Raw genomic sequence first — 24859 nt, forward strand, 5'->3', positions numbered from 1 at the left:
ATGACAAAAAAGCCCTGATTGAATTTCAACAAAAACCTAAGGAGGCTGAAGCGATATCTCTAGAAACATCGCAGGGTTTAGTGCTAGCTGGGTGGTGGTCTCCCAGTTGTAACGGAAAGTTGGTAGAGCCACTAAGCCATATAAACTTGAGGATTCTAGGGTTGCCGTTTCACCTCTGGTCAGAGGATATCCTCATTAAAATATCTAAACTGTGCGGGGGAGAAATGGAATCATATAGCTTCTCAGACCTCTGGGCAGCTAAGGTGCAACTGGTAGGAGCAGCACCAGAGTCGATCCCACGTCTAATAGAGATCTGTTAATGTCGACTGTGTAGGGGTAATTTTGTCTTTATGCTTATGTTTAAGTTGCTGATGTGTAAAGTTATGTTGGTACTTGTGTCCCTCACTTAAGTAGGGGCAAATGTGTCCTTTCCTGATTAATAGAAATATAAAATAGATCTGGCCGAATGAAGAGAGACTGATTTTCTCTCTTGTTCGAACCAAACCTTTCTCCCTCTCTATTCTCTTCTTTTTCTCTTATTTCTACTGTTACCATTCTAACAGAATTCAAAGGCAGGTTGGATTCTAATATGGTATCAGAGCCTAACTAAGCAATCCGAAACTGCCCAGAATTCTGTTCTTCATGCACCCAGTCTAGGGTTTTCTCTTGTTTTCTTCGCCATCAGTTGGAGATAAGGGAAGGGGTTGAAAAGGAGTGATTGCCCTCTTCCTTTGGAGGTTTCTATGCCTCCAGTCATGCAGTTAGTGGTTGGTTGCTGTGGTTTGTAGGAAGCCCTCCCCAAATCGATGAAGAGAAGAGGGCTGATTCGTGTGATGCAGTGGGTGTTGAGTAGTCTGATTTTCTGGTAATTAGGTAAGAGGTTTTTATGCAGTTTTTTATTGTGAATCAAATGATGAGTATGTTTCAGATCGTATGGTGGGAATTCAGGTTGTAGTATGTTAGGGTTTATGCAAATTTCAGTGTGATTTGAAGGGGGAGTGATCCTCAAACAGTGTGGTGAGTTTTCAGGTAGTCGTGTGGTAGGGTTGTGGTGTAGAGAGTGCAGTATTTAGCAATAACAAGTGCTGAGAACAGTGTGGTTTAGTGTGCGGTGTGCAGAATTCAGCAATGGGAGACAACAATGACAGTAAAACTAGTGTGATGGTCCCTACTGACTACCTGAATGTTTAGATGACCTCTATTAAGCTGAATGGAGAAAATTATGTACCTTGGGCAAAATCTGTAGAAGTCGAACAGTGTGGTTTAGTGTGCGGTGTGCAGAATTCAGCAATGGGAGACAACAATGACAGTAAAACTAGTGTGATGGTCCCTACTGACTACCTGAATGTTTAGATGACCTCTATTAAGCTGAATGGAGAAAATTATGTACCTTGGGCAAAATCTGTAGAAGTCTTTCTTAAGGCAAAGAAGAAAGTGAAACACATAAGAGAGGAAAAACCCTCTACTGACTCTCATGAGTATGATGACTGGGAAAAAGAAGATGCACAGATTATCACATGGTTATGGAACATTATGGAACACTAAATTAGTATGAATTTCATGTTTTTTGATACTGCCAAGGAAGTGTGGGACCATGCTAAGAAGTTGTACTCGGGTATAGACAACACAACTAGAGTATACCAACTGTATTAGGAATACTTTAATTTGCAACAAGGTAATCAGAGTCTTGAGGAATACTATGCTAGTATGAGAAACATTCATAATGAGTTGAATGTGTATCACCGCCTCCTTCTCTTCCCCTTCCAGTTGCGGATTCCGTTCCACTCATTCCAGCTGTGACCAAAACAGAAAGATGACTCAATGAAGGAACAAGAGACTTCAAAACTTTCAGCGAAGGATGACCGAATCGATAGTGCCACTAGAGAGGAGAAAGAGATGAATGGAGAGCTATTGACGTACTTCCACCGTCAAGATAATACAATCCACCAGCTTCATGCCCTCCACCAGTTTTCATCCCCGTCTTGAGATCTTGAAAAACACACGAAGAAGGGTAAAAAGTAATAGAGCAATTAAGAGACTTAGTCAACTTACCAACTGGCATAAGGTTAAATGGAAATTTAGGGACATACAAAACTGAGGATAAGGGTAAAGAGTAACATTACCAACACCACAAATAGAGGATGTGGAACCATTAGCAAGGGTAATAGATTTTGATGTTGGGCAATGAGAGAGGGAAGAAAACATACCTGGAGTTCTAGTCATGTGATCGGAGGCTCCAGAGTCAATAATATAGAGATTGGGTGTGGATGCTAGACAAGCCATACCTGAGTGTGCTAGAGTGGCTGTGTTCTGTTGAGATGTGGCCTAGACAAAACTCTCATACTCATCACGAGGGACACTCATCATCTCCTTCCCGGGAACATCTGTGGATGTAGGGAGCATCTGATCAGCTGAATGGCTCTCCTGTCTGAAGCTGCTATCACTGTCATGGCATGATTGGCCTAAGTTGAAGGTGGACCATGCAAATCATAGCAATAATTAATTGTATGTCCATCCACACCATAGTGTGTACATCTCCTCGGACCTGAACTACATCCTTTGCCACAGACTCCCCCTGAATCTCAACCTCTAGTACGACCACCACCATGGTTATACGTAGGTGTGCCGACTAAATCCTGAGGGGGTCTATATGGGGTAGCCATCGGGGTTTGTTGCTCAGGGGGAGGATGGTAAGGTGTGCCGACTAAAGAAGGCCATTTATGGACTTAAAAAGTCTCATCGAGCATGGTTTGGTAGGTTCAGTGAGGTGGTAAAGAAGTTTGGTATGAAACAGTGCCAGGTTGACCTTTAGTCTTCAGTCATGACTCTCAAGCTGGAAAGATCCTATAGGTGATGTATGTAGATGATATTGTTATTACTGGGAATGATAAAGTGGGGATTGATAGGTTGAAAACCTTTCTGTAGGAACACTTTCAGACAAAGGACCTTGGTAAACTAAAGTATTTTTTGGGGATAGAAGTAGCAATGTCTAAGCATGGTATTAACTTGTGTCAAAGGAAATATGTTTTTGATTTGTTTGAAGAAACAAGATTGTTAGGTGCTAAACCAGTTGAAACACCTATGGAAGCAAACACTAAGCTGAGTAGTGATATGAGTGAAGAGTTTGAAGACCCTGGAAGGTACCGGCGGCTAATAGGTAAACTGAATTACCTAGCCATTACTCAGCCAGACAATTCATTTGTGGTTAGTGTGGTAAGTTAGTTCATGCAGAAACCTCGGGTTCCACATTGGGATGTAGTTCTAAGGATTGTGAGGTATTTAAAGGGGGCTCCTGGTCGTGGTTTGATATATAGAAGTGGAGGAAAACTTAAAATAGAAGGATATACTGATGCTGATTGGGCTAGTTCTATATTTGATAGGAGATCCACTACAGGCTATTGTACTTTTCTTGGGGGTAATCTGGTGACATGGAAAAGTAAGAAATAGACAGTTGTGGCAAGAAGCAGTGCAGAGGCAGAATATAAAGCTATGACACATACTACTTGTGAATTAGTGTGGCTGAGGAACCTTCTACAGGAGATGAGATACACTATTGACACTCCAATGAAGCTGTACTATGACAATCAGGTTGCAGTCCATATCTCTTCTAATCCAGTGTTTCATGAGAGAACCATGCACATAGAGGTTGACTGCCACTTTGTGAGAGAGAAGGTGTTGAGTGGAGTGATTGATACTGCATATGTTAACACAGGAAACCAATGGATAGACTTGTTTACCAAAGGGTTGAGTCGGGGAAGAGTGGATTACATATGTAACAAGCTAGGATTATATGATATATACTCACCAGCTTGAGGGGGAGTGTTAAATGTCGACTGTGTAGGGGTAATTTTGTCTTTATGCTTATGTTTAAGTTGTTGATGTGTAAAGTTATGTTAGTACTTGTGTCCATCACTTAAGTAGGGGCAAAGGTGTCCTTTCCTGATTAATAGAATGCTCCTTGCAACTTCCACAATGTATAGCAAAAAGAATGCTCCTTGCAATTTCCACAACGTGTCTGTTTTTCTTCTCTGCTACTCCATTTTGTTGTGGAGTGCGGGCACAAGAACTTTGATGAACAACCCCAAACTTCTCAAGATAGGAGGTAAGGTCCTTCTTAAAATATTCCTTAACATTGTCTGACCATAATATTTTGATGCGGGTATTAAACTAAGTATGTGTTCATGGAACTGTTGCACAAGTTTAGGCACTTCAGCCCAAGAGCACATAAAGTAAATCTAAGTATATCGTGAAAATTCATCAATAAAAATGATGAAATATCTATAACCACCCATACATGGTAATGGTAAGGCCCCTACACATCATAGTGAACAATATTGAAAGGAATAGTTGATCTTTTATTACTTGAAGGATAAGTTTTCTTACAATGCTTTGAGAACTCACAAGACACACAATGAAGACTGGACAAATTAATTCCTTTAGATAACACCGGAAACAACCGACTCAATGAAGAAAAAGACAAATGGCCCAAACGTCTATGACATAACATAATACGACTAGTGGGCTCTGAAACAAATGCAGTTCTCTTAGGTTGTTCTCGGCTTTGCTCAGGCATGTCTAACAGATAGATCCCATTTGCCTCATGGCCACTCTCAATCACCATCTGAGATTCCATGTCATGAAAAATACAATATGAAGGAAAAAAAGTCACGCTGCAATTTAGGGATTTAGTCAAATTATTAATTAAAAGCAAATTGGTATTAAGTTTAGGTACACGAAGAACAGATGATAAGGTTAGGGCGTTAGAGGTCTTAATGTCTCCCTTTCTTGTGATAGGGGCAAGAGAGCCATCGACAAGGGATATCTTATCCCGGCCAGAAAGAAGTTGGTAAGAGGTGAATAACAGTGGACCATTGGTCATATGGTCAGAAGCACCATAATCTATTATCCAAGGGGTTTTATGAATACCTGAGATAGAAGCATGATGTGCAGTGGCCCGAATACCTAAGTGAGCATATGCAGAGGAAGGGATAGTCTCTAAAGGAGCTGTAGTAGTGGACTCCAAGTGACTGATGATTCAGCCATACTTCTTATATTCAGCCCTGGTGGCTGCAAGCTGTTCTCCCACTGACTTCTCTCCACCCTATCCTTGTTCACTTTGTGGAGAGGTGGCTACATTTGCATTTCCACCTTTTCCAGTTTCGACCCTTTTTCCACCATTTTCTTTCTTGAATTTGGCAGGAATGAGCTTTTGATGCAGCTTCCAACATATGTTTTTAGTGTGTTTAGGCTTCTTGCAGTATTCATAGATAATATCTTTCTTTCTAGTGTTAACCTTCGGCTTCATCCCAGCATTAGCATAATGATCAACTTGCGGCTCAACAGATTGAACCTGTCTTCTACTCTTCTCACCGCTTGCTATAGCATAGGCTCGAGGCAAAGTCACCTCATCCTTTGCTAAAAAATTCTGCCTCACAATATCATACTTCGAGTTGAGTCTAGTGAGGAACTCAAAGACCCGAATTCTCTCCACCAACCTCCTATATATTTTTGCATCTTATGTGCAACCCCAAACAACAGTCTCCATCAGATCAATCTCTTGCCAAAGAGATTTCAGCATAGAGAAGTTTTTGTAGTTTCAATTCGTAGGTCCAAACAACAGTCTCCCCTTGTTTAAGATTATTCACATCGTGCTTCAATTTGTAGGCCCGAGCAACATTAAGTTTTTGGGAATAGGTCTCAATGGCACATTCCACACTTCTTTTGTAGCTTCCATCCACAGATAATGTTGACTAATGTGTGGTTGCATAGAATTCACTAACCAACCCACTACTGTGTAGTTTTCCTGCATCCACCTTTCATAGGCAAGATCATCCTCCCCCGGTTTCTTCTTGCTCCTAATAATGTAACCCCATTTTCCTCTACTACTGACATGTATCTTAATAGATTGAGACCAGTTAAATAGTCGGTCCCATGACTCCCATCTAACTTCACAGTAGTCACAACCCCCAAAAGATTCTCCACTAACCCTCCATGTCCAAACCCAGAATCTCTGGAATATTTGGTCTCTCCTCTAGTTTGCTCCAATGAGTAAACGGATGCAAACAAAAATCAAATTAGGGCTTTACTAGGCTAGATTTATTGTTCTAAGCAAAGAACAACCTTTCAACCCCCAAAATTAGGGTTTCACAGGACCTGATGGGATGGGAAGAAAGAGAAAAACTTCAACCGCCCCTTCTAGAGGTTCCGGAACTCAATCCAACCAAAACTGTGCCTAATAGAAATCAAAAGACTTACCTTTGATCCCCAAGTGCCTGGTTCAAACTGTCTCTACAACCTGTAACAAGATTTTTCCAGTTATCTAGGGTTTTTGGGAAAAATCTCCAAGAACCTGCCTTGGGCTTCAACTAAGGATGAAAAACCTCTACAAAACTCTCCAAAAACCTTTTTAACTGGGCTGCATAAGTAGCTGGTTGATCAACTGATCAGTTCTCCATACACTATGTATGGGCAAAGAAAGGAGAAAAAAAGTCAAAAGTGAGAACTTGCTCTGATACCAAGTTGAAAATTACACTTGCAGTAATTCAGATAATACAAGAAAAGAAGGAAGAGCGAAAGAGGAAGAAGAGGAAAGATGTTTCAGCAATAGGTTGTGGAAGAAGAAAAGAAGGGAAGAGAGAAAAGAAGAACCCGGCCCTCCCTCTCTAGCCCCCTTTCATCACTTTTATTAACTTAATTCTAAACCTAAGTACAATTACTTGGATGCCCTTAATGGGGCGGCCAGCACTAAAGAAATAATTAAAGAAAACGAAAGAAGGCCCATAACTAACGAACATAACTTTTAAACACTACTTAAAAGAAATAAAGAACACTAAGGCCCATTCGGCCCATTCTCACTACAAAAACATATTGCATTCTTGATTCTACGAGCTGTCTTTGTACCACGCTCCTTGAGGCAAGCCCAAACAAGTCCATGTCAGGGTTTTAAATTCTTAATTCTCACATGAAAATGATGATTTTATAACTTTAATTGCCTTTTAAGAAGATATTTTATTAAAATGAGTGAATGAACATCATTATCAAATACTGGGTTCTTGGAGCGTGGTTGGGGGTCCAGGGGTGCAGCCCCAAACCCAGCCACAAGGTTCAAAAAAAGCAAAAAGGCGCATGCCTGGTGCACCTTTTGAAGGGATTGTGCTTAGGACCTAGGTGAGGCGCATACCCTAAAATGCACCTCGCTTGTGTGCCTAGGTGCGCCTTTTAAATCACTGGGACAGGGTTCCTCTTGAGGGAGGGGCAGTTGTTGAGAACCAGTAGAGCCATCAGCCAGCAGGCAATGGATACTTACCAGGCCCATGCTGAGGCGCAGAATGGAAGTAACCCTCAGCTTGCAGCATCCCCAGACCTACGCCCCCATTCACTATGTTTATACCAGAAGGAAACATCAGCTTAAGTAGTTGTGATCTATGTGTGTCAACTGAGTTAATTACATCTGGAAGAGTGGGAAAGATGAATTGTAATGGGGGGATAAATAAGGGAAATGAGGGAAAGCACGGCAGGCAGTTCGACAGTATCCTCTTGTTTTCTTCTTCTTCTTCTCCCTCTTTGTGTAGGCGGTAGAACCCCCTCGAAGTGGTTCCTGTGTTGGGAAGTATCAAGTTAGAGATCAGCAAAGGCAAATAGAATGGGCAGCACCTACATATGGAGGATTGAAACTCAATTTTGATGGGGTAGCCTTGGCAACCTAGGGATGCCAGGAATTGAGGGAGTAGTTAGATATGGTAACAACAACATTTGCCCTAGGTATTCAAATCCAAATGGACATGGGAACTCCCTTAAATCGGAACTTCTTGCCTTCATTCAAGGTCTAAAGCTGGTCTCTATGCAAGGATGAATGGATATAACAATAGTAGAGGGAGATTGTCAAAAACTCGTATCATAGATGAGAGCTGAGGAGAACATTCCCTGGGTACAGGTTATTGGTGAGGAAGGCATAAACACTGGGCAATACCTTGAATAGCTTATGCAACTGTAACTGGGTGCTCAGGACTGCTAATGTACTGGCTGATACCTTAGCAAAAGTAGGGGTTACAAGGGAGAGCCTTTTGTGGGAATACCTAAGCTGGGTTTGAATGTGTAAAGCTCTTTTATTTGTTTGATTTTTGCTGGCAAGAGTAACATTGTATCCCTTACTTACCACTAGGGGTGCAACTTGGATGGGCTCGGGTTGGACTTTTGTCAAAATTTGAATGGGCCAGGCCTGAAGGCCTTAGCCCAAAGCAGTGTAAAATGATAATTCGGGCCAACCCAAGTTGTACCCCTTGTTATCACTAATAATTTTGGGTAGTAGGTATTTATTTTATTTCAGTTACTACAATCTGTTTGTTTTTGATAAAAAGAAGAGGATATGACACTGAACAAAGTGGAATAGTAGAACAAGTAACAGACTTATCAAGGGCCTGGACTGAAATAGCGTATTCATCGAGAGAAAAAGACAGTTTGTATGGAGTGGAAACCCCCAACAGGTAATAAAGTAAAAACTAAACTCCAATGGGAGTTCCCTTGGAAACCCGGGTATGGCTGGAATAGGAGGGGTCATCAGAAACGCAGAGAGGAGGATAGTGGCAATGTTTTCAGGGCCAGTTGGTTTGGGAAACTCTTTGAAGGCTGAAATGTTGGCTCTTTTGCAAGGTCTTGGACTAGCTAAACAGCTGGGTTTTAGAATGATTGAGGTGGAAGGAGACTCACAAGTAATCATTTCATGGGCAAAATCTTAACAGGCATATCTCTTGGACCCTACAGCACACGCTAAGAGAAGTGGAAAAGCTAGCAAGAGAATTACAGGTTGAATTCAAATGGATTAAGAGTGCAAATGGGTTAGCTGACTCCTTAGCAAAACAAGGAGTTATGAGGCAACTATTGTTTTGGGCATCCATGTAACTTAGGTTATAAAGGGATTGACACTACAAACAATCAAGTTGTATTAATCATTCTTACTCTTAATTTAATAAAATAAATTTACTTTTTTCTGATAAAAAGAGTGGAATGGTAGAACAGGATTCATGTAGTTGACCCCATAAAGTTGGGACAAGGCTTTGTTGAGTTAGGTTGAATGGTAATGTTATTAGATGATGTTAAATAACTATAGTCTGCAGCTTCTACTATGTAAATGGGCACACATTCTTTTTGATATCTTTGAGGATGCCATGTTTGAAACTTTCCTGTACAATCTGGCATTTGTTATGAAAATGAATTCTTAGTTTCTTACTTGTAACTATCACTTTGTTTTCTGTGGAAAATTCATCCTCTTTTCCATTTTAATAACACTTCTAAATTGGAATCTGGGTTTTCAAGTTATAAAGCATGTTTTGTTGTTCCGAGCTGAAAAATGCATTGTGCTGACTAGTTCACTATTATTTCTGGCAAATGAACTGCTGTATTTGGAAAAATTATCTTCTGAGAAATGCAGTCATGATTGTGTCAAATATTATGCTCTCTTTGACCAGTGGTTGAAGCTTGTGTGTGTTTTGGTACATTTCTATTGACATGGTTTAGTGCTTAGCTTTTGTTTATCGCTCTTTTGAAGTTCATGCACGAAGACTTGCTGCCTTGAAGGCCCTTACCTTTGCTCCATCAAGCAACAATGAAATTTTGGCCAAATTGTATGAAATTGTATTTGGCATTCTTGATAAGGTTAGTCCTTTGTTGCATTTAGTGAATGGAAGCAAAGTTCAAGAAATACTATTTCTTTACATAGTTTGACAAATACTGCTATATTTTTGTTCTTATTTTTGTTACTACCTACTGGTTGAAGTGACCTTGCTAAACCAAGACTTGTGCATTTTTTCCCCTCAATTTCAGGTAGCTGATACAAAACAAAAACGTAAGAAAGGCATGTTTGGTGGCAAGGGTGGAGACAAAGAGGTAATCATATTAATAATAGTTATGAACTAAGGCCATTACCAATGTTGATCCTAGCTATCTGGGGTCTTGGGAATAGTTAAAAACAAAGTTGAATAAATTTTTCAATTTGGTCAAGCGGGGCTTAACTGTTGTTTCTCTTTTTGCTTCTTTTCTGGTATTGATATAAAAAAGCCCTTATGGATGTCCATTTCTTTTTATTGGCATCACTTGAACTAATTTGGAACAAAAAGGAGAGGGAAAGTAGAAGGAGAAAATAAAATAGAAACTTGTGGTAGAGTGGGGCTTAACCGTTGTTTCTCTTTTTGCTTCTTTTCTGGTACTGATATAAAAAAGCCCTTATAGATGTCCAATGCTTTTTATTGGCATCGCATGAACTAATTTGTAACAAAAAGGAGAGGGAAAGTAGGAGAAAATAAAATAGAAACTTGCAGTAAAGATTCATGTAATGTGCATCAAGGGGCCACACAAGGGAAATTGCTCTTCTTAGTCAGTTAAGTGAAGAAATAATTGTTCCAATTTACAATGTGTTGAAATCTTAGTTTAGGGTGTTCCTGGCCCAGGGGTATTCTTGTAATGTTTCATGATTGGTTATGCAGTATCTAGTTGGCTGTAGAGAGTTTCCGCTGGAGGTTATTGCTTCCTACAGTTCCTGATTATCTGCTTTGTATGATTGTCCTTTTGTTTTTGATCTATTTCTAGTTTCTGTTGCTTATAAAAGAAGTAGAAGTCTCAACACTCAAAAATAGGGATGCTGCAAACTGTTAACCTAGACGGTCGAAACAATAAAAGAGCACAAGAAGAATAAAGGGTGTCAGAAGAGTAATCAGCTCCCACCTGAAAGTCTCCTTTATATTCAAAAATATGTACAATTACAAGTATGCCCTCACAGGTCTGTAGGAAAAGAAATAAAGAATAAAAGGATATTGTACAACAGGAACTACAGTGATATAGTAATATTACATTAAGCCTTAAAATCTCCACACAAACATCTCAACAGTTCCCCTCAGGTTGGGTGTAGATATTAATCATACCCAACCTAACTTGTGTAAATCAGTCTCTACCTTATTTTTTGCAACATGTTTAATGAAAATTTCAGCTAGCTGCATGCCGATGCCAGAAGCAATGTTAGGTGAACAAACTTCATCAGAGGCCACCTTTTCTCTAATAAAACGCTGTTCAACTCTTATATGCTTTGTCTTGTCATGTTGAATTGGATTAGGTGCTATGTTAATTACAACCTGATTATCACAGTACAACCTCTATGGCTGTTCCAAATCAATCCTAAGATCATCAAGTAGATGTCTAATTCATAGCATCTCTGATACACCATGTGCAATGTCTTTATACTTAGCCTCGACACTAGAATAAGCAATAGATTGTTTCTTATTCTTCCAGTAAACAAGATTTCCACTAACAAAAGTACAGAGCTTGATGCAAACCTCCGTTTAGTAATGAACTTGCTCAGTTTGTATTGGTGTTTGCTTCCACCTTCATGTGTCGGCATGGTGTACTAGCTAGCAACATTAGTTACATATGAAATGTCTAGCCTGGTCATGCATAAATACAACTTACCAACTAGTCTCTGATATCCTATAACGTCGTAAAGTGCTTCTCCATTCATAGCACAGATCTTGTGATTTTGATCAACAGGAGTCTTTGTTGGGTTAATTCTTAACTTCGATGTCTTCGTTGGAACACAAAAATCCCATGTTTTGACCTTGCAACCTTAAAACCTAGGAATTAACACAAGTCTACTCGTTTGTTTATATCAAATTTATGATGCAAGAACTGCTTGAATTGATTTATCTCATCAGAATTTTTACCGTTAACAACAATATCATCAACATGGACAGTAAGAGAAATTGACAATACCTCTCCCCTTAATAATTAAGGTATAACCTAAGATTGAGAATCGCCAAACCTTTGTAATGCATTTTTGAACCTGTGAAACTAAGAAATAGGAGATTATTTAAACCCATGTAAATACTTCTTCAATTGGCATACATTCCCTTCACTTTTACTATCACAAAAAGCTTGGTGGGAGAGTCTGTTGAGAAAAGCATTCTTTGCATCTAATTGGAATAAAGGCCAGGATTAGGAAGTTGCAAGACATAAAAGCATTAGAATTCATCTTTGCAATAGGGGCAAATGTCTCCAATAATCCACTCCATATGTTTGTGTATATACCTTGGCAACAAGCCTAGCCTTGCATTTCTCTAAGTGCCATCTGCCTTATGCTTAACTATAAATACTTGTTTACATCCCACGAGCTCCTTCCTTGCTGGTAAATCAACTATGTCCCAAGTTTGATTCTTAAGTAAAGCACCAATATTAGCTTACATAGAATTCTTCTATTCAGGTCTGGAGGGAGCTTCAATGACGTTCCTAGGAATAGGCAAAGAAGAGATAGAAGCAAGAAAATCCCTATATGATGGAGATAAAGGGACAAGGCAAGTACTAGGAAATACAATGGGCTGTACAAAAATGGTGTTTTTCCTTATAAATCGTAATAGGAAAATTAATGCCATTAACCATGGGAGGCAAAGTGGGAAGAGTCTAGGATCTTAGAGTCAATTGAGACCTGCAATTCTGAATTTTATTTTATTTTTTGTTTTTCTATTCCTCAATGCTAAAGTTAATGGCTTTTTTGACCTCTTAAACTTAGTATGGATTTTTAAAATAATTTGATTTTTTAAGATGATTAAAGCTATTCTTACTTTCTTAGTGATACCAACAAACTAGAAAAAAGTCAAAAAACTCGAGTCGACTAAAGCACCCAAAAATTATGAAATTGCCTTTGGTGCAACAGTTCGGATAAACTTTATTCCTTCTTTCATGGTTTCTTCTTCTCTCTCCATGTTTGCATCATTACCTCTAATAAGAGTTAAAATGCTGGTATTGGTGGAAACATCAGTCATCCAAATATGGGAAATGTGTTGAAATGTTGTATGGAAATATTGCAAATATCATAGACATGAAACATTGTGAAATATGCTAAAATATGGAATGATATTTTATGAAATGATAAAAGAAACATAGGTATTAGGTGCATCCTTTTAAATTATTATTTTGTTCCAAATCATCAAATAAAGCTAAGAATTACATGTAAACTACCAAAAAGAAAAAAGAAAAAGAAAACTCATTCTATCATGTAGTTTTCAGGACAACTTCACAACATATTATCATTATCATAGTTATGCTGTCAATTAGCAGACCTCATGTAGGTGGGATAAGGCATGGAGGATGTTGACAATAGTTATGCTGTCAATTATGCAGTTGAACTATAATTTTTCAAGCTCTGATTTAACAGAATCAGAATTATGATTGGTTTATGTGTTTGTACAGTCTATTATTCGAAGTAATTTGCAATATGCTGCCCTTAGTGCTTTGAGGAGACTTCCTTTAGATCCAGGAAACCCTGCATTTCTCCACCGTGCAGTTCAGGGGTAAATTGCTCTATCTGTCTCTCTATATCTTTTTTAATGAAAGTATCTTTCTACAGTTTCATACTTGATTACATATTAAATTGAGTACTTATATTGCTATTTTTTTTTGGGTCTGTGTAAATGTAGCAATCTTAAGAACTATGTGATATAGTGTGGAATTTATACAACTCTGTCTTCCTACATCTTTATTACAATTTACAATATCTTAAAGAGAGAGGGTCTAACCATATCGACCCTTTCCATGGGAAAATGAGTTGACAACTATTCAATAGCGTCATGCAATGTCTTAAGACTAGGACAAGACTAGATGGTCAAACTGGTCAACCCGGGAATTGGGGCATTTCAGTTTTTAAGAACCCCGGTTTTTATTTTTTTGAAAAACTGGTAGAACCGGTCAAAACCTGGTAAAACTGTTGAAAGCTGGACGGGTTTAAACGACCCAACTGATTTCATGACCTGCCTGAGTCACTAAATGGTTGCAAATTTTAAAATGTTATTAGAGGGATTCGAACTTGGGTTCTTGTAATTAAATTAATTAGCCTTCAACTATCAACCCATCTTTGGAAATGCTTGCCCTTTGCAATCTGTTGGGCAGTATGGAAGGAGCAAAACTGTACAGTTTTTGAATTCAAATCTGATTCAAGTAGAAACTGTCATTAGTAAGGTGGAATGGACCTTGAAGAGATGGGATTGTATTTCGAGGCTTTTGAGGGAACTCCAACCGATTATTCCACTGACAATTGGATCTTTATTATTTTTTGATTTCTTGTATAGTGAGCTGAATGTAAATGCTTCTGTGCGAGGCACTCTTTTGAATATGTTGAGGGTCCTTGCCCTTGTATGGTTATTTTAATACAATTATCTTTACCACTTATCAAAAAAAAAATTTTTGTTGATTAAAAAGTGTAAAATACAAGAACCATAACTTTGTCCCTATCTATATACTAATGTCAAATCTAACCCTAAATGGCTAACCATTAGTTAGAGAGTGAGAATTTTTTAGAAGCAAAAAAGAATTGAAGAAAACTGGGCCAATGCAGTGGGGTTAAGTTGGTGTAGGCTACATTGATTTCGTTTATGGTTGACCTCAACCTGAACTAACCCAGCTTGACTAGACGTATGGATTTGGATATAGGTATATTGGTCATGGATCTTGGTTTAGATATAGGTAGGAGTGCAATTTGGACAGGCTCAACTGGAGCATGGACTGACCTAATCCAAAATTTTATGTGGTCTGAGCTTTGACTTTCACTCCTTGGGCTGGTCTGGAGCCTAGAACCCTGGGTTATTTCACCTCTTGGGCTGGGCCTGGCCTGGCCTAGCCCTTGGGTAGCCTGAGCCCAGATAGAGAGCAGTCTGATCCCAACCCATGACCAACCCAATCAATTGCCTCCTTGTTTCAATTGTCCAATATTCTTAATTTCTGATTGTTGATGCCCAAACAGAAGAGGAAACAGGGGTCTGGAAAGACTGGTCATTATCATTTTTTTTTGAAGAGTAAAAGTAAAAATTTTATTAATAAAATAAAAGAAAAATAGGATACAACCCAAACTGGGGTGTTAAGATAACATCTGAATCACAAACCACAACAGGATTACAACAGCACAAAAGCTAACAAAGAGAAACAGTGCACCCCCCACTTCAAAAAAGTGTCTAATCTTCAGGTTCAAACGCCTCGTCACATCCGTCATCGTCCTCGTCTCAGACTTTTTCTTCTTTTCGTCACAACTTCTCACTCTCTTCCCTTTTACTCTTTTCAAAAGCTTTGGAAGCTCTTCTAGAGAACTCTTCACCTCCCCAAAAGAAAAGCCCTAGGCTCTTGCCGATTCTAACCTCCCTGTCCACCAAACTCTTAAGCTCCACTGCATCCCCCTCCTTAACTTTATCAGCTTGTTGAGACAAATCGAAACTACTCTCACCAGCTTGACTTCCTTTGCTGGGGTCGACGTTATCCCCTGGCCCTGGCTTAACTTCTAGACCTACCTTTGCTGGGGTCAACGTTACCGCCCCTTCTGCAGCTTGATGCTCCATCCCCCTCCTTTCATCACCCTTCTTTTGGTCCAAAACTTTTTATCTCTTCCTCTTGTAGACTCTTTTATATTTATTGGAGGGTCCTGCCCCAATCAATCCATCTTTTAGCCTTGAGAAAACCTTTGAAACATGGACAAAATGAAGCTTGTTTGTTTCTCTAGCTTTCTTCACCCCTTCCAAAGGTACAGTCTACAGTGTCTCCTTCCTTGTCCACACTTCTTCTCCAACCTAAGTGGATTCCAATCCTACCAACTGCTGTTTCCAACTGTTGGAAAACCTCACACCCAAAGATGAGTCAAATTTGTCAACCTTGTCCAGAGCCTCTTTCGTGCCCTCAACACAGCAAGAATCAATCACTCTTGTTGTCATCCCCTTCACTGCCAGACATACCTAACATTCCTTTGTTGCCCTCCCCTTCCCACCTTACTGACTTCTTCACTGTTTCCCTAGAATTCATCTCCCTCCCTTCATCTGGACTTCTGAAAAAAGTGCCCCTTGGTTCTCCCTCTCCAAACTCCATTGCTGTGACAAGATGGAAGAGAAGGAAGAAATGGAAGAAAGCTCGACTTCGAAATCACCAAAATAAAGAAACTTACCTGTTTGCTGGTCAGAAACTTGACTTCTCCTTCTTCCCTCCAACACAATGTTTCCTTAGGCCAAAACTTTCAATGTGACTTCCGTGCTGATCTATCTCCTCAAGAACCTTACAACCAGTCCCCTTCCCAAGATTTTCAGACTGAAATGCACACCCAACTCTTCAACTCTGCTTAAACATTCTCTTTTCCAAGATTCCCAAACTGAAACAAGGTGTCTTCGAAATCTCCCCAGCCTTGTTGATGAGACTGGCTTACAAAACTCGATCCTCGGTCAGACCTTCATCTCCTTTACCACCCTGAGTCGCCTATTGGTCTTCTGAAATTACAGATTCTTCTTTCTCTTTCATCTCTTCCCCCACTCTATCCTTATTTTTTCCTTCCATGTGTTCCAAGGAGATAGCCTCTCCCCTAATTCCACTGTCTTTTGAGAGGTTAACTCCATCGCCTCACTTAAATTTATGCTCTCCTCACCATTCAAAATAGCATGGGCCCCACCACTTTTAATGTTTCTTGGGACTTTATTTTCACTACTATTAAAGTGACCCAACGAAAAGTCCCCAACTGCTTCAATAATATTTTTACTTCCAAAAAATACCCTCATATTTTTGGGTAGTCAAGAAAGAACATGTCTAGAAAATCAATGTGGCAGAAGTGCAAATGCTAAGATGGATGAGTGGAAAAACTAGAAAGGATAGGATCAGGAATGAAGTTATCCATAGGAACCTAGGAGAAGCTCCAATAGGTGATAAAATGAGTGTAGACTAAGATGTTTGGGCAAGTGCATAGAAGACTACCAACTACACCAATTAGAAGTTACAATTTGTTACATATTGAAGGGGCTAGTAGAGCTCGGGGTAGACCAAAAAGGGCATGAATAGAAGTAGTAAGACATGATTTAAGCACTAATAAATTTAATAGTGGATATGGCTTTAAATAGAATGGATTGGCAAAACAGGATTCATGTAGCTGGCCCCATGTAGTTGGGATAAGGCATGGATGATGATGATGATGATTCCTATATTTTGCCTCCCAGTTTTGTGCATCATGTTTTTCATGGTATCTGTTTAAATCTGTTGAATGATTCCATCATTTCTGTTAGACAATTTTGTATGCCCTTAGCTTCAATCAGAATGATGTACTTTACGAGTTTATTATAAATGAATAAAAGTGCATATTTGATTCATGTTCCATTGGTATGTTTCTGTGCAATACCCTTAAACTGGACACTTAATGAGACTCGTGTTAGTTTAAAATGTTCACAGCTAGTGGGTCGGTCTGGGGAGACCTATCTTGATAAGGCTGACATTGTGGTGCCACCAAGTCGGTTGGGGTGGCCTGTCTCAACTGCCAAGGTGAGACCCTAGGCACATACAGTGTAGGATTAATTGAATATTTGAACTGAACCAAATTTTCAGTATTGCCCTGGACCTTGGAGATTAATGGGCAAAACTGGAAAGTTACACCTGACCCCTAGACTCGATTATGATACTGCACTAGGTGTCGGATTGGGCTGTCTTTGATGTACCAATCACTGAGATCCTTAGCGGGGGTCAAAACCTGGGTATGTTGGGACATTCTGAGAATTCATCTGAGTGGGTGATCATAGTGACAGGATCAGCCCCTTTGTCGGACAAAGGTAATGATCGGGGATGCATTCTCACTGATGGAAACCAAGACTGTCGGCAATCGATTTCAATCGTTGAGATTTGTTTTGCAAAATATATTTTATATGAGATATAAAAGTATATATATTATGGTTTCTAAAATGTTTGCAAAAGATTTTTATTCCCGGGATCCATATAAGTAGAGAGTGCAACACTGTTCCTTGCAGCCGAGGGAGAGGTCCTCTCTTGTCGGGCAGTGTTTGATCATTAATGGCTGAGAGTTTAAGTGTAAGACCATTGAGGGTAATACCTGATGGGCTAATCTTGCATCTGCCCACAGTCCCTGGGTGTTATAAGGTGGCTTGCCCCAGGGACCATTTAGGGTATGTGTTGGGCCCATAGAGCCCATTTGATGGGTTTCAGGCGGTGCACTGTCCATAGTAGTGTATTCGGCTAGGCCTTGTGACAAAGGCTGGGTTGAACCCATGTGGCTGATGTGTAGATCAATGCTTGGGTCCCACGCCATACAAGGAAGCCCAACTGGGCAGTGGTTAGGAAGGTTAAGTGAGCACATAAGCTTAATGGGCCTAAATCCCATTTCGAACTGGACTTATTTAATAAGTTAAATATGGGCGAATTCTGAAATGGATCAGCAGATAGGATAGAGACTTAACCCTATCCACTCAGAGAGCCCAGATCTAAATGTCATTTGGATTTGGAAAATTTTTAATAAGATTAGGAGAAGGTTGATCCAATCTGCAGATAAGGGTTTATCCTTATCACCTAAAGAGATGTTTTGATCCAAATAAGATTTGGATCAATAACTCCTAATTGGATTAGGAGCTGATCCTTTGGGGTTACAAATAAGGAGGGGGCGGCAGCCTTTAGAGAGACATACTCACATTCTCTTTAGAGTTGAAATCACAGAAGAAAGATTTCTGCAATTCCTGCAAAGATCTTTCTTGCCGCCTCCTTCCTGCAGCCACCAGACATCCAGTTCGATCTCCAATTGTGGGAGAAGTCAAGATTCGATCTTGACATCAGTTGTTTGAGAAAGAATTGATAGGAAGCTGTGCTCACGTGCCATCCTGCTGTTTCTTGCGAAGGACAGAATTCTTGGAGAAGAATACTGCTGATTCTGCTCCATCCTGCACTACATCGTCTTTAGTGGGAGCAGTCTTTGGATCTTTCCTTGGGCGTGAACACCTTCGTTGGGAGATACTATTTTTCCGTATCAGGTATAATCTTCTCCTACTCCTTTTGGTTCAGATCTGGTTCAGTTTATGGTTCAAGATTGATCATTGAAAATATGATTTTCTAAATAGGGAATGCGATTCCCAGTTGAAGGGAGAGAAAAAATTTTTGAAATTCGCCCCTTTATTCCGCAAGATTTGGGCGTCCATACGATGGATCTCTCATCCCTTCAATTTCTTCTGTTGAGAATCTTGAGATGTATGTTTTATCATGTTATGCTTAAAATTGTTTCTTATACTTGTTTCCATTCTGTTTTGGCATCTAAATTACAGTTTTATTATCCTGATGGATTAATTATTATTGTTATGTAATTAATATATTGAAATTATGACATTCTTATTACTACAGTGTTTCATTTTCTGATTCTGTTGCTGTACGGTATTCGCTTGAAATTATTTCGGAGTTAGCTACAAAAGACCCTTATTCTGTTGCAATGGCAATTGGTGAGTTTATCAGTGTAAATGTTAGTTATTTTTTTATTCTAAGCCTTTTGACATCACTGGTACACTTAACTTAATCAAGTATATGTGCATGTATAGAATCACTTTCTTATTTCATCATGTGCACATCCTTATTCACACTGTGGATGCAATATCTATGTTTGTGATGCAATGTTTATACCCACACCATGCATATTGATTAAAAGTGATTTAAATAACTTTCTATTAACACCCCCTTTGCACCCCCTGATGCAGGAGCTGAAGAGTCAAAATTGGAATTTTATGATATTTTATGTATTTCTGTATTTTTGGATAGTAGGGGTATTTTTGTCAATTTTTAATTTTCTGTGGGGTCTAATGATTGGGTTTATTTTGTCTAGTTATAGTTTGTTTATGTTTAATATTTCAGAGCCATTGCATAAGTAGGATTAGAGTTATTGAGTCTTCTTTGAATTTAAATAAGATATGACAGCTTAGTTTGAATCCTACTAGGATTATTGAGTCTAACAGTTTGACTCCTAAGACTATTATGAGTTTAACAGTTTGACTCCTAGGATTATTATGGGTTTAGAGTCTATAAATATATATGGACGTTTTACACAAAGGCAATGAAGTATATTGAGTTTTCTTCAGCTTATGCTAGCTATGGTGAGTGATTCCCATGCCCTAGAATGATTCTAGGCACCCTGCGAGTGATTCCAGGTATTTTTCCTCTTCTTTCTCTCCCTATTTTCTCTTTTATTCCTTCAAGAGTCCATTACAACCATCAATAGCTCTGATCAAGAAGACGATTCAACATTCTCTAAGGACTAAAACTGAGCTGGTCCTACATTAGTTGGTATCAGAGCTAATGGTTTATTCACTATGTTCTCACAAATTGACCGATTCTATAGGCCTAGGGTATCTTCTAAATAATCTTACAGGTCTAGAACCAATGATGATTGGGTTTTTGATCCATATGAAGGGTCTTTGGTTGACTTATTTGAGAAGATGGTGGGAGAAAACAGATCTAATAATGTTGGCTATAGGAGTAAGGTTTTCAAACATGTTAGAAGAGAGGGAAATACCAGATTTCAAAGGAGATGATGATCTGCAAGCATTCTTTGATTGGGTTTCTGAACTAGAAGTGGAGAACTCTTGAGCAACAACTAGAAAATAGAGGTGATGATCTAATTAGTACATGGGTAGAGATTAAGAGGTGTTTAATAAAAAAATATAAACTTAAATGTTAAAATAAATGTTTTAAAAAACCTATTATCTAAAGTTAAAATACATAAACATAAGATGTAAAGCATATTCAAATGAGAATTTAAAAATAAAATCAAACATATAAAACATTTTCAAGCATATAAGACCTCTAATCTCTTTTTTCACTCAATTGCTGTACTTCAAGTAGCTAATGTAATGTAAAACATATTACATTCCTGATTCTACAAGCCGCCTTTGTGCCACGCCGCTTGAGGCAAGCCCAAACAAGTCCATGTTAGGTGTTAAATTCTTAGTTCTCACACAAAAAATAATGAATTTATAGTTTTAATTGCTTTTTAAGAAAATATTTTATTAGGATGAATGAATGAACAACATTAGCAAATAGGGGGTTTCAAAAAAAGCAAAAAAACGTCAAATTTTCAAAAGGCGCACGCTTGGGCTGAGGCGCAAGGCGCACCGGGTGCACACCTAGGCACACCAGGCATGCTCCTTTTGAAAGGGCTGCGCCTAGGACTTAGGCGAGGCGCATACCCTAAAATGCGCCTAGGCACGCCTTTTAAATCACTGGATTGTAGTAGATCCTAGTACGGAAGTAAGTGACTTTACATTACAAGTTCAACTAGAACTAATTCAAGAATTACAACCTGACATAGCACAAGTTCCACCAACATCAACAATGGAAGGAGTCCTAGAGTTTGTTAAAGAACCAAGGATAGAAAAACACATAGAGATGGTGATTCCTAAGCTAGAAGTTGAAGGAAAAGTTCCAAATGTTGCAGTTGAGAATTTGGATAAGCGAGGGGAAGATTCATCAAAACGGCTGGTTGATGAATTAAGTGTTCAAGAAACTAATGTTATTCATGATTTAACAAAGATGGTTATGGAAGGCAGTGTTTCAGAAATACATTTCTTCCAAGATCCTTTTCTAGTTTTGTGTGTGGCCCCTACTCTACAATCCAAGCATGTAGCTGTGGGAAGTCCTACTCTAGTAATTGGGGCATTTCAGCTTTTCATCCTCAGGTTCTTCAAAACTCGAGAACGAGTCTTTTTGAACCGGGGGAGAATGATGTAGGAGTTGAAGAGTCAAAATTGGAATTTTATGATATTTTATGCATATCTGTATTTTTGGGTAGTAGGGGTATTTTTTCCATTTTGCAATTTTTGTGGGGTCCAATGATAGGTTTTATTTTGTCTAGTTATAGTTTGTTTATGTTTAAAATTTCAGAGTCACTGGACAAATAGGATTATAATTATTGAGTCTTCTAGGATATGACAGCTTAGTTTGAGTCCTACTAGGATTATTGAATCTAACAGTTTGACTGCTAAGACTATTATGAGTCTAACAGTTTGACTCCTAGGATTATTATGAGTCTAGAGTCTATAAATATGTATGGACATTTTACACAAAGGCAATGAAGTATATTGAGTTTTCTTCCGCTTATGCTAGCTATGGTGAGTGATTCCCATGCCCTAGAGTGATTCTAGGCACCGTGTGACTGTGAGTGATTCCAGGTATTTTCTGTCTTCTTTCTCCCCCTATTTTCTCTTTTATTCCTTCAAGAAGCCAGTACAGCCATCAACAGCCATAAAACTCTGATCAAGAAGACCATTCAACATTCTCTAAGGACTAGAATTGAGATAGTCCTACATCACCCCCCAAAAAAGGAAATGATAAGTGAAAAAAGTTTGAGGAAGGGCATCTTTAGTTGCAAATATTTGACAATGTTTTGGAGAATGTGAAAACCTTTGCAAAAGTCAAATTTCTGAATCATGGGGGAAGGGTATGGGTTTGAAATCTTTGAAGGCAGGGGCTAGAAGAACTAGGTGTGCACAAAAAAGGACATGGGTTGAAGTAGTAAGAGATAATTTGGGCTTAGTTTGGCAAGAGTACAAAAACAAATATGTACAATGCAAATACATACAAAATAATACAAAATACAAGGTTTCACACTCTACATATTTGTATTTATACTCCTTCCAAACAGCCTTAAGAATCAAAGATTCTTAATAAAAGATCAAGAAATTAAGGAAAAATTGTTAAATGAAGAACATTTAAAACAAGGGTGATATACACATTTTTGATAATTATCATGGATTTTAACTTATGAGCACACTATGAAACTTTAGGAGAGAATAATTGAGCAAAGGTTACGACATGAAACAAATGTTTCAAAAAACCAATTTGGCTTTTTATTAAGATGATTCATAGAAAAGTTTGTACTAGTCATAGATGAATTGACTAAACATATTCAGGAGGAGATATGGTGCTTGATGTTTGTTGGTGACATAATATTAATTGATGAAACTAGCGATAGATTAACAGACCAAGAAGAACATGGGAGGCTTCGTGGAGAAAGTGGAGGGAAGTTTCGTGGAGAAAGTAAAATGGAGGTCAGCTCTGAGGATAGAGGCCAAAAAGTTTCTCTTCAAAGAGATACGGATCAAAGGAAGAATGGGTTTGAAAGTAAGAGAACAAAAGGGAGCCACGATCCTTGTGGAAGGCTCAGAAATGATTGAGTGGGTGAAAGAGTTTGTCTCTGATGCAGCTGCTAAAGGGAAGCAGAAATATCAGAAAGAAAATTTCTCAGGATCGGGTAGGAGGTATGTGCTGGAGAACAAGAATAATGCAAAAGGTGCATTTATTTCTTTAACTGAATATTTCTCTAAGGGAAGGAAACAAATGATTTGTCTTCCTCAAGGGAAGAATGATCAAGGGTGGAGAAGGATTGCTGGGACACTAACAAATTTTCTAAATAGAAGGAGAATGGAGAATAAAGAGAATATGAAAGTTGATGAAAGGGGACAACAACCAGAAACCAAAAGCCAATTTTTGTGTAAAAAAGAGGATACAAACAAAAAGTTTGTTGCCATGGCAAATAGTTGGAGGGACCCTTCATTGGTAGCAGAGGGGACAAAAGGAAAACGGGATAGAATGCTAGTGGTTGAAGATGGAGGGGTGGTGACAGACTGGTCGAAAGTTGCAGAAATGTTGAGGAGCAAGATGGAGCTAAGAAGCATCTTTATTGTGACCCCGTTCGATCCTGCTAAGGCAATGTTGGACCCTCTTGAAAACCAGGTAAATGTTAGAGCCCTAAGTATCCAAGATGATATGGGAACCTTCTCGGTTTTTAAATGGTTGTTTTCATCAAATTCAAAAGTGTTCTCAGTGAAAGATAATGTAATTGTTCTAGTGCTTGGGTTGCCATTCCATCTCTGGAATCAAAAAATAGCAAACTCAATTGCTTTGTTGTGTGAAGCTCACCTTGATGGTGTTTTTGGGGAGACCTGCGAAGTGTAGTCATTCTACTAGGTGGTGTAAAACCCGAAGATATATCGAGGAAGGTGAATGTAGCTATGGAGGGTTTGTTCTTCCCAGTGTGGTTACTATCCTCCATTGAAGCTATCGTGTGGAGAGAAGCAAGGCAGGAGGAAGACGAAGTGGTGGAGGAGCTGCAGCTACGTGGCAGTCTGAAAGTGGTTGTAAAAAAGAAACAAGGAGTTTTCACATGAATGGAAGCACAACCTTTAGGCAGGCCAAAAGACTCAGATCAGGAAGCCATTAGAAGTGTTAGACGTGTTACACAAGGCACGGTGGGAAACCAAAGTTTCTTTTGCTCAGGCAGTTGCTTGTGGACCTGCCTCAAGAATGGTCTGAGTGCAATACGGGAGGAGGGAGGTGATTCATCGGGTCGGGTAGAGGTATTGGTAGCCTCAGGAATATGCACGGGGGTCCAACCAGAAGTCCCATCTCTAAATTGTAATTTTGGGGCCAGTAGGCCCGAAAAGTTAAGTGGGCTATGCTTAAAAGACCCAAGAGTTAGGGGGGCGCGTGACAACTTAAAGGAGCACGTGACAAGGTTGGCTCCTCAGGTAGACAGTAAAATCCGTATACCACTGTCTTCCTCAAGCCCTTTCTCTCGTTCGAACAGTTCAACGAAGGTCTCCAGCTCATTACAGTGGAGACCCTCGAAGAAGATGCCGCATAAGGAATAGGAACACCGTTACCCCAGGAGTGTGAAGAGTAGTGAGGTTTTCGACTCTGATTCGCAAAAATTGACAGACGATGAAGAACTTTCTAATTCCGATTCCGATTTGGAAGAAACCATTAGCTTGGGAAGTATCGACCTCCAAAAACCAAGAGATATATTGGAAGAGGGTAGCCTAAAACTGAACTGTTATTCCTAGAGGAGGAGACGGATTCACAAGATTCTGGTAATATCAAAACGCAAAGAAGAGTGAGCCTTAGCAGCGGAGAACAAATCTTTCCCAAACTGGTTATGCTATACAAAAGACAAGTGGAGTTGGGAACACTTGAAAGGTAAGGCAGAGTGCATCCCGGCCAATAAACGAGTCCATTCCATATGTGTAGCCTAGTCAAGACATCGGGCCAGAGAGAC

At 39.2% G+C, this 24859-nt stretch overlaps 1 protein-coding gene across 1 annotated transcript in view; it reads left to right on the forward strand.

Moving 5' to 3' along the window:
- LOC148880909 (uncharacterized) overlaps positions 1-24859 on the forward strand; it is a 121663-nt gene that overhangs the window by 8592 nt on the left and 88212 nt on the right. Inside the window, exons 5-8 of the mRNA XM_088962987.1 lie at positions 9545-9651; positions 9820-9882; positions 13228-13328; positions 19162-19256. Of these exons, the coding sequence (XP_088819113.1) occupies positions 9545-9651; positions 9820-9882; positions 13228-13328; positions 19162-19256 (366 nt within the window). The remainder of the gene's footprint in view (positions 1-9544; positions 9652-9819; positions 9883-13227; positions 13329-19161; positions 19257-24859) is intronic.

The sequence above is a fragment of the Nelumbo lutea genome, chromosome 1, assembly GCF_056320005.1.
Source record: "Nelumbo lutea isolate HS-2025 chromosome 1, American lotus-T2T, whole genome shotgun sequence".
Taxonomy (NCBI): domain Eukaryota; kingdom Viridiplantae; phylum Streptophyta; class Magnoliopsida; order Proteales; family Nelumbonaceae; genus Nelumbo; species Nelumbo lutea.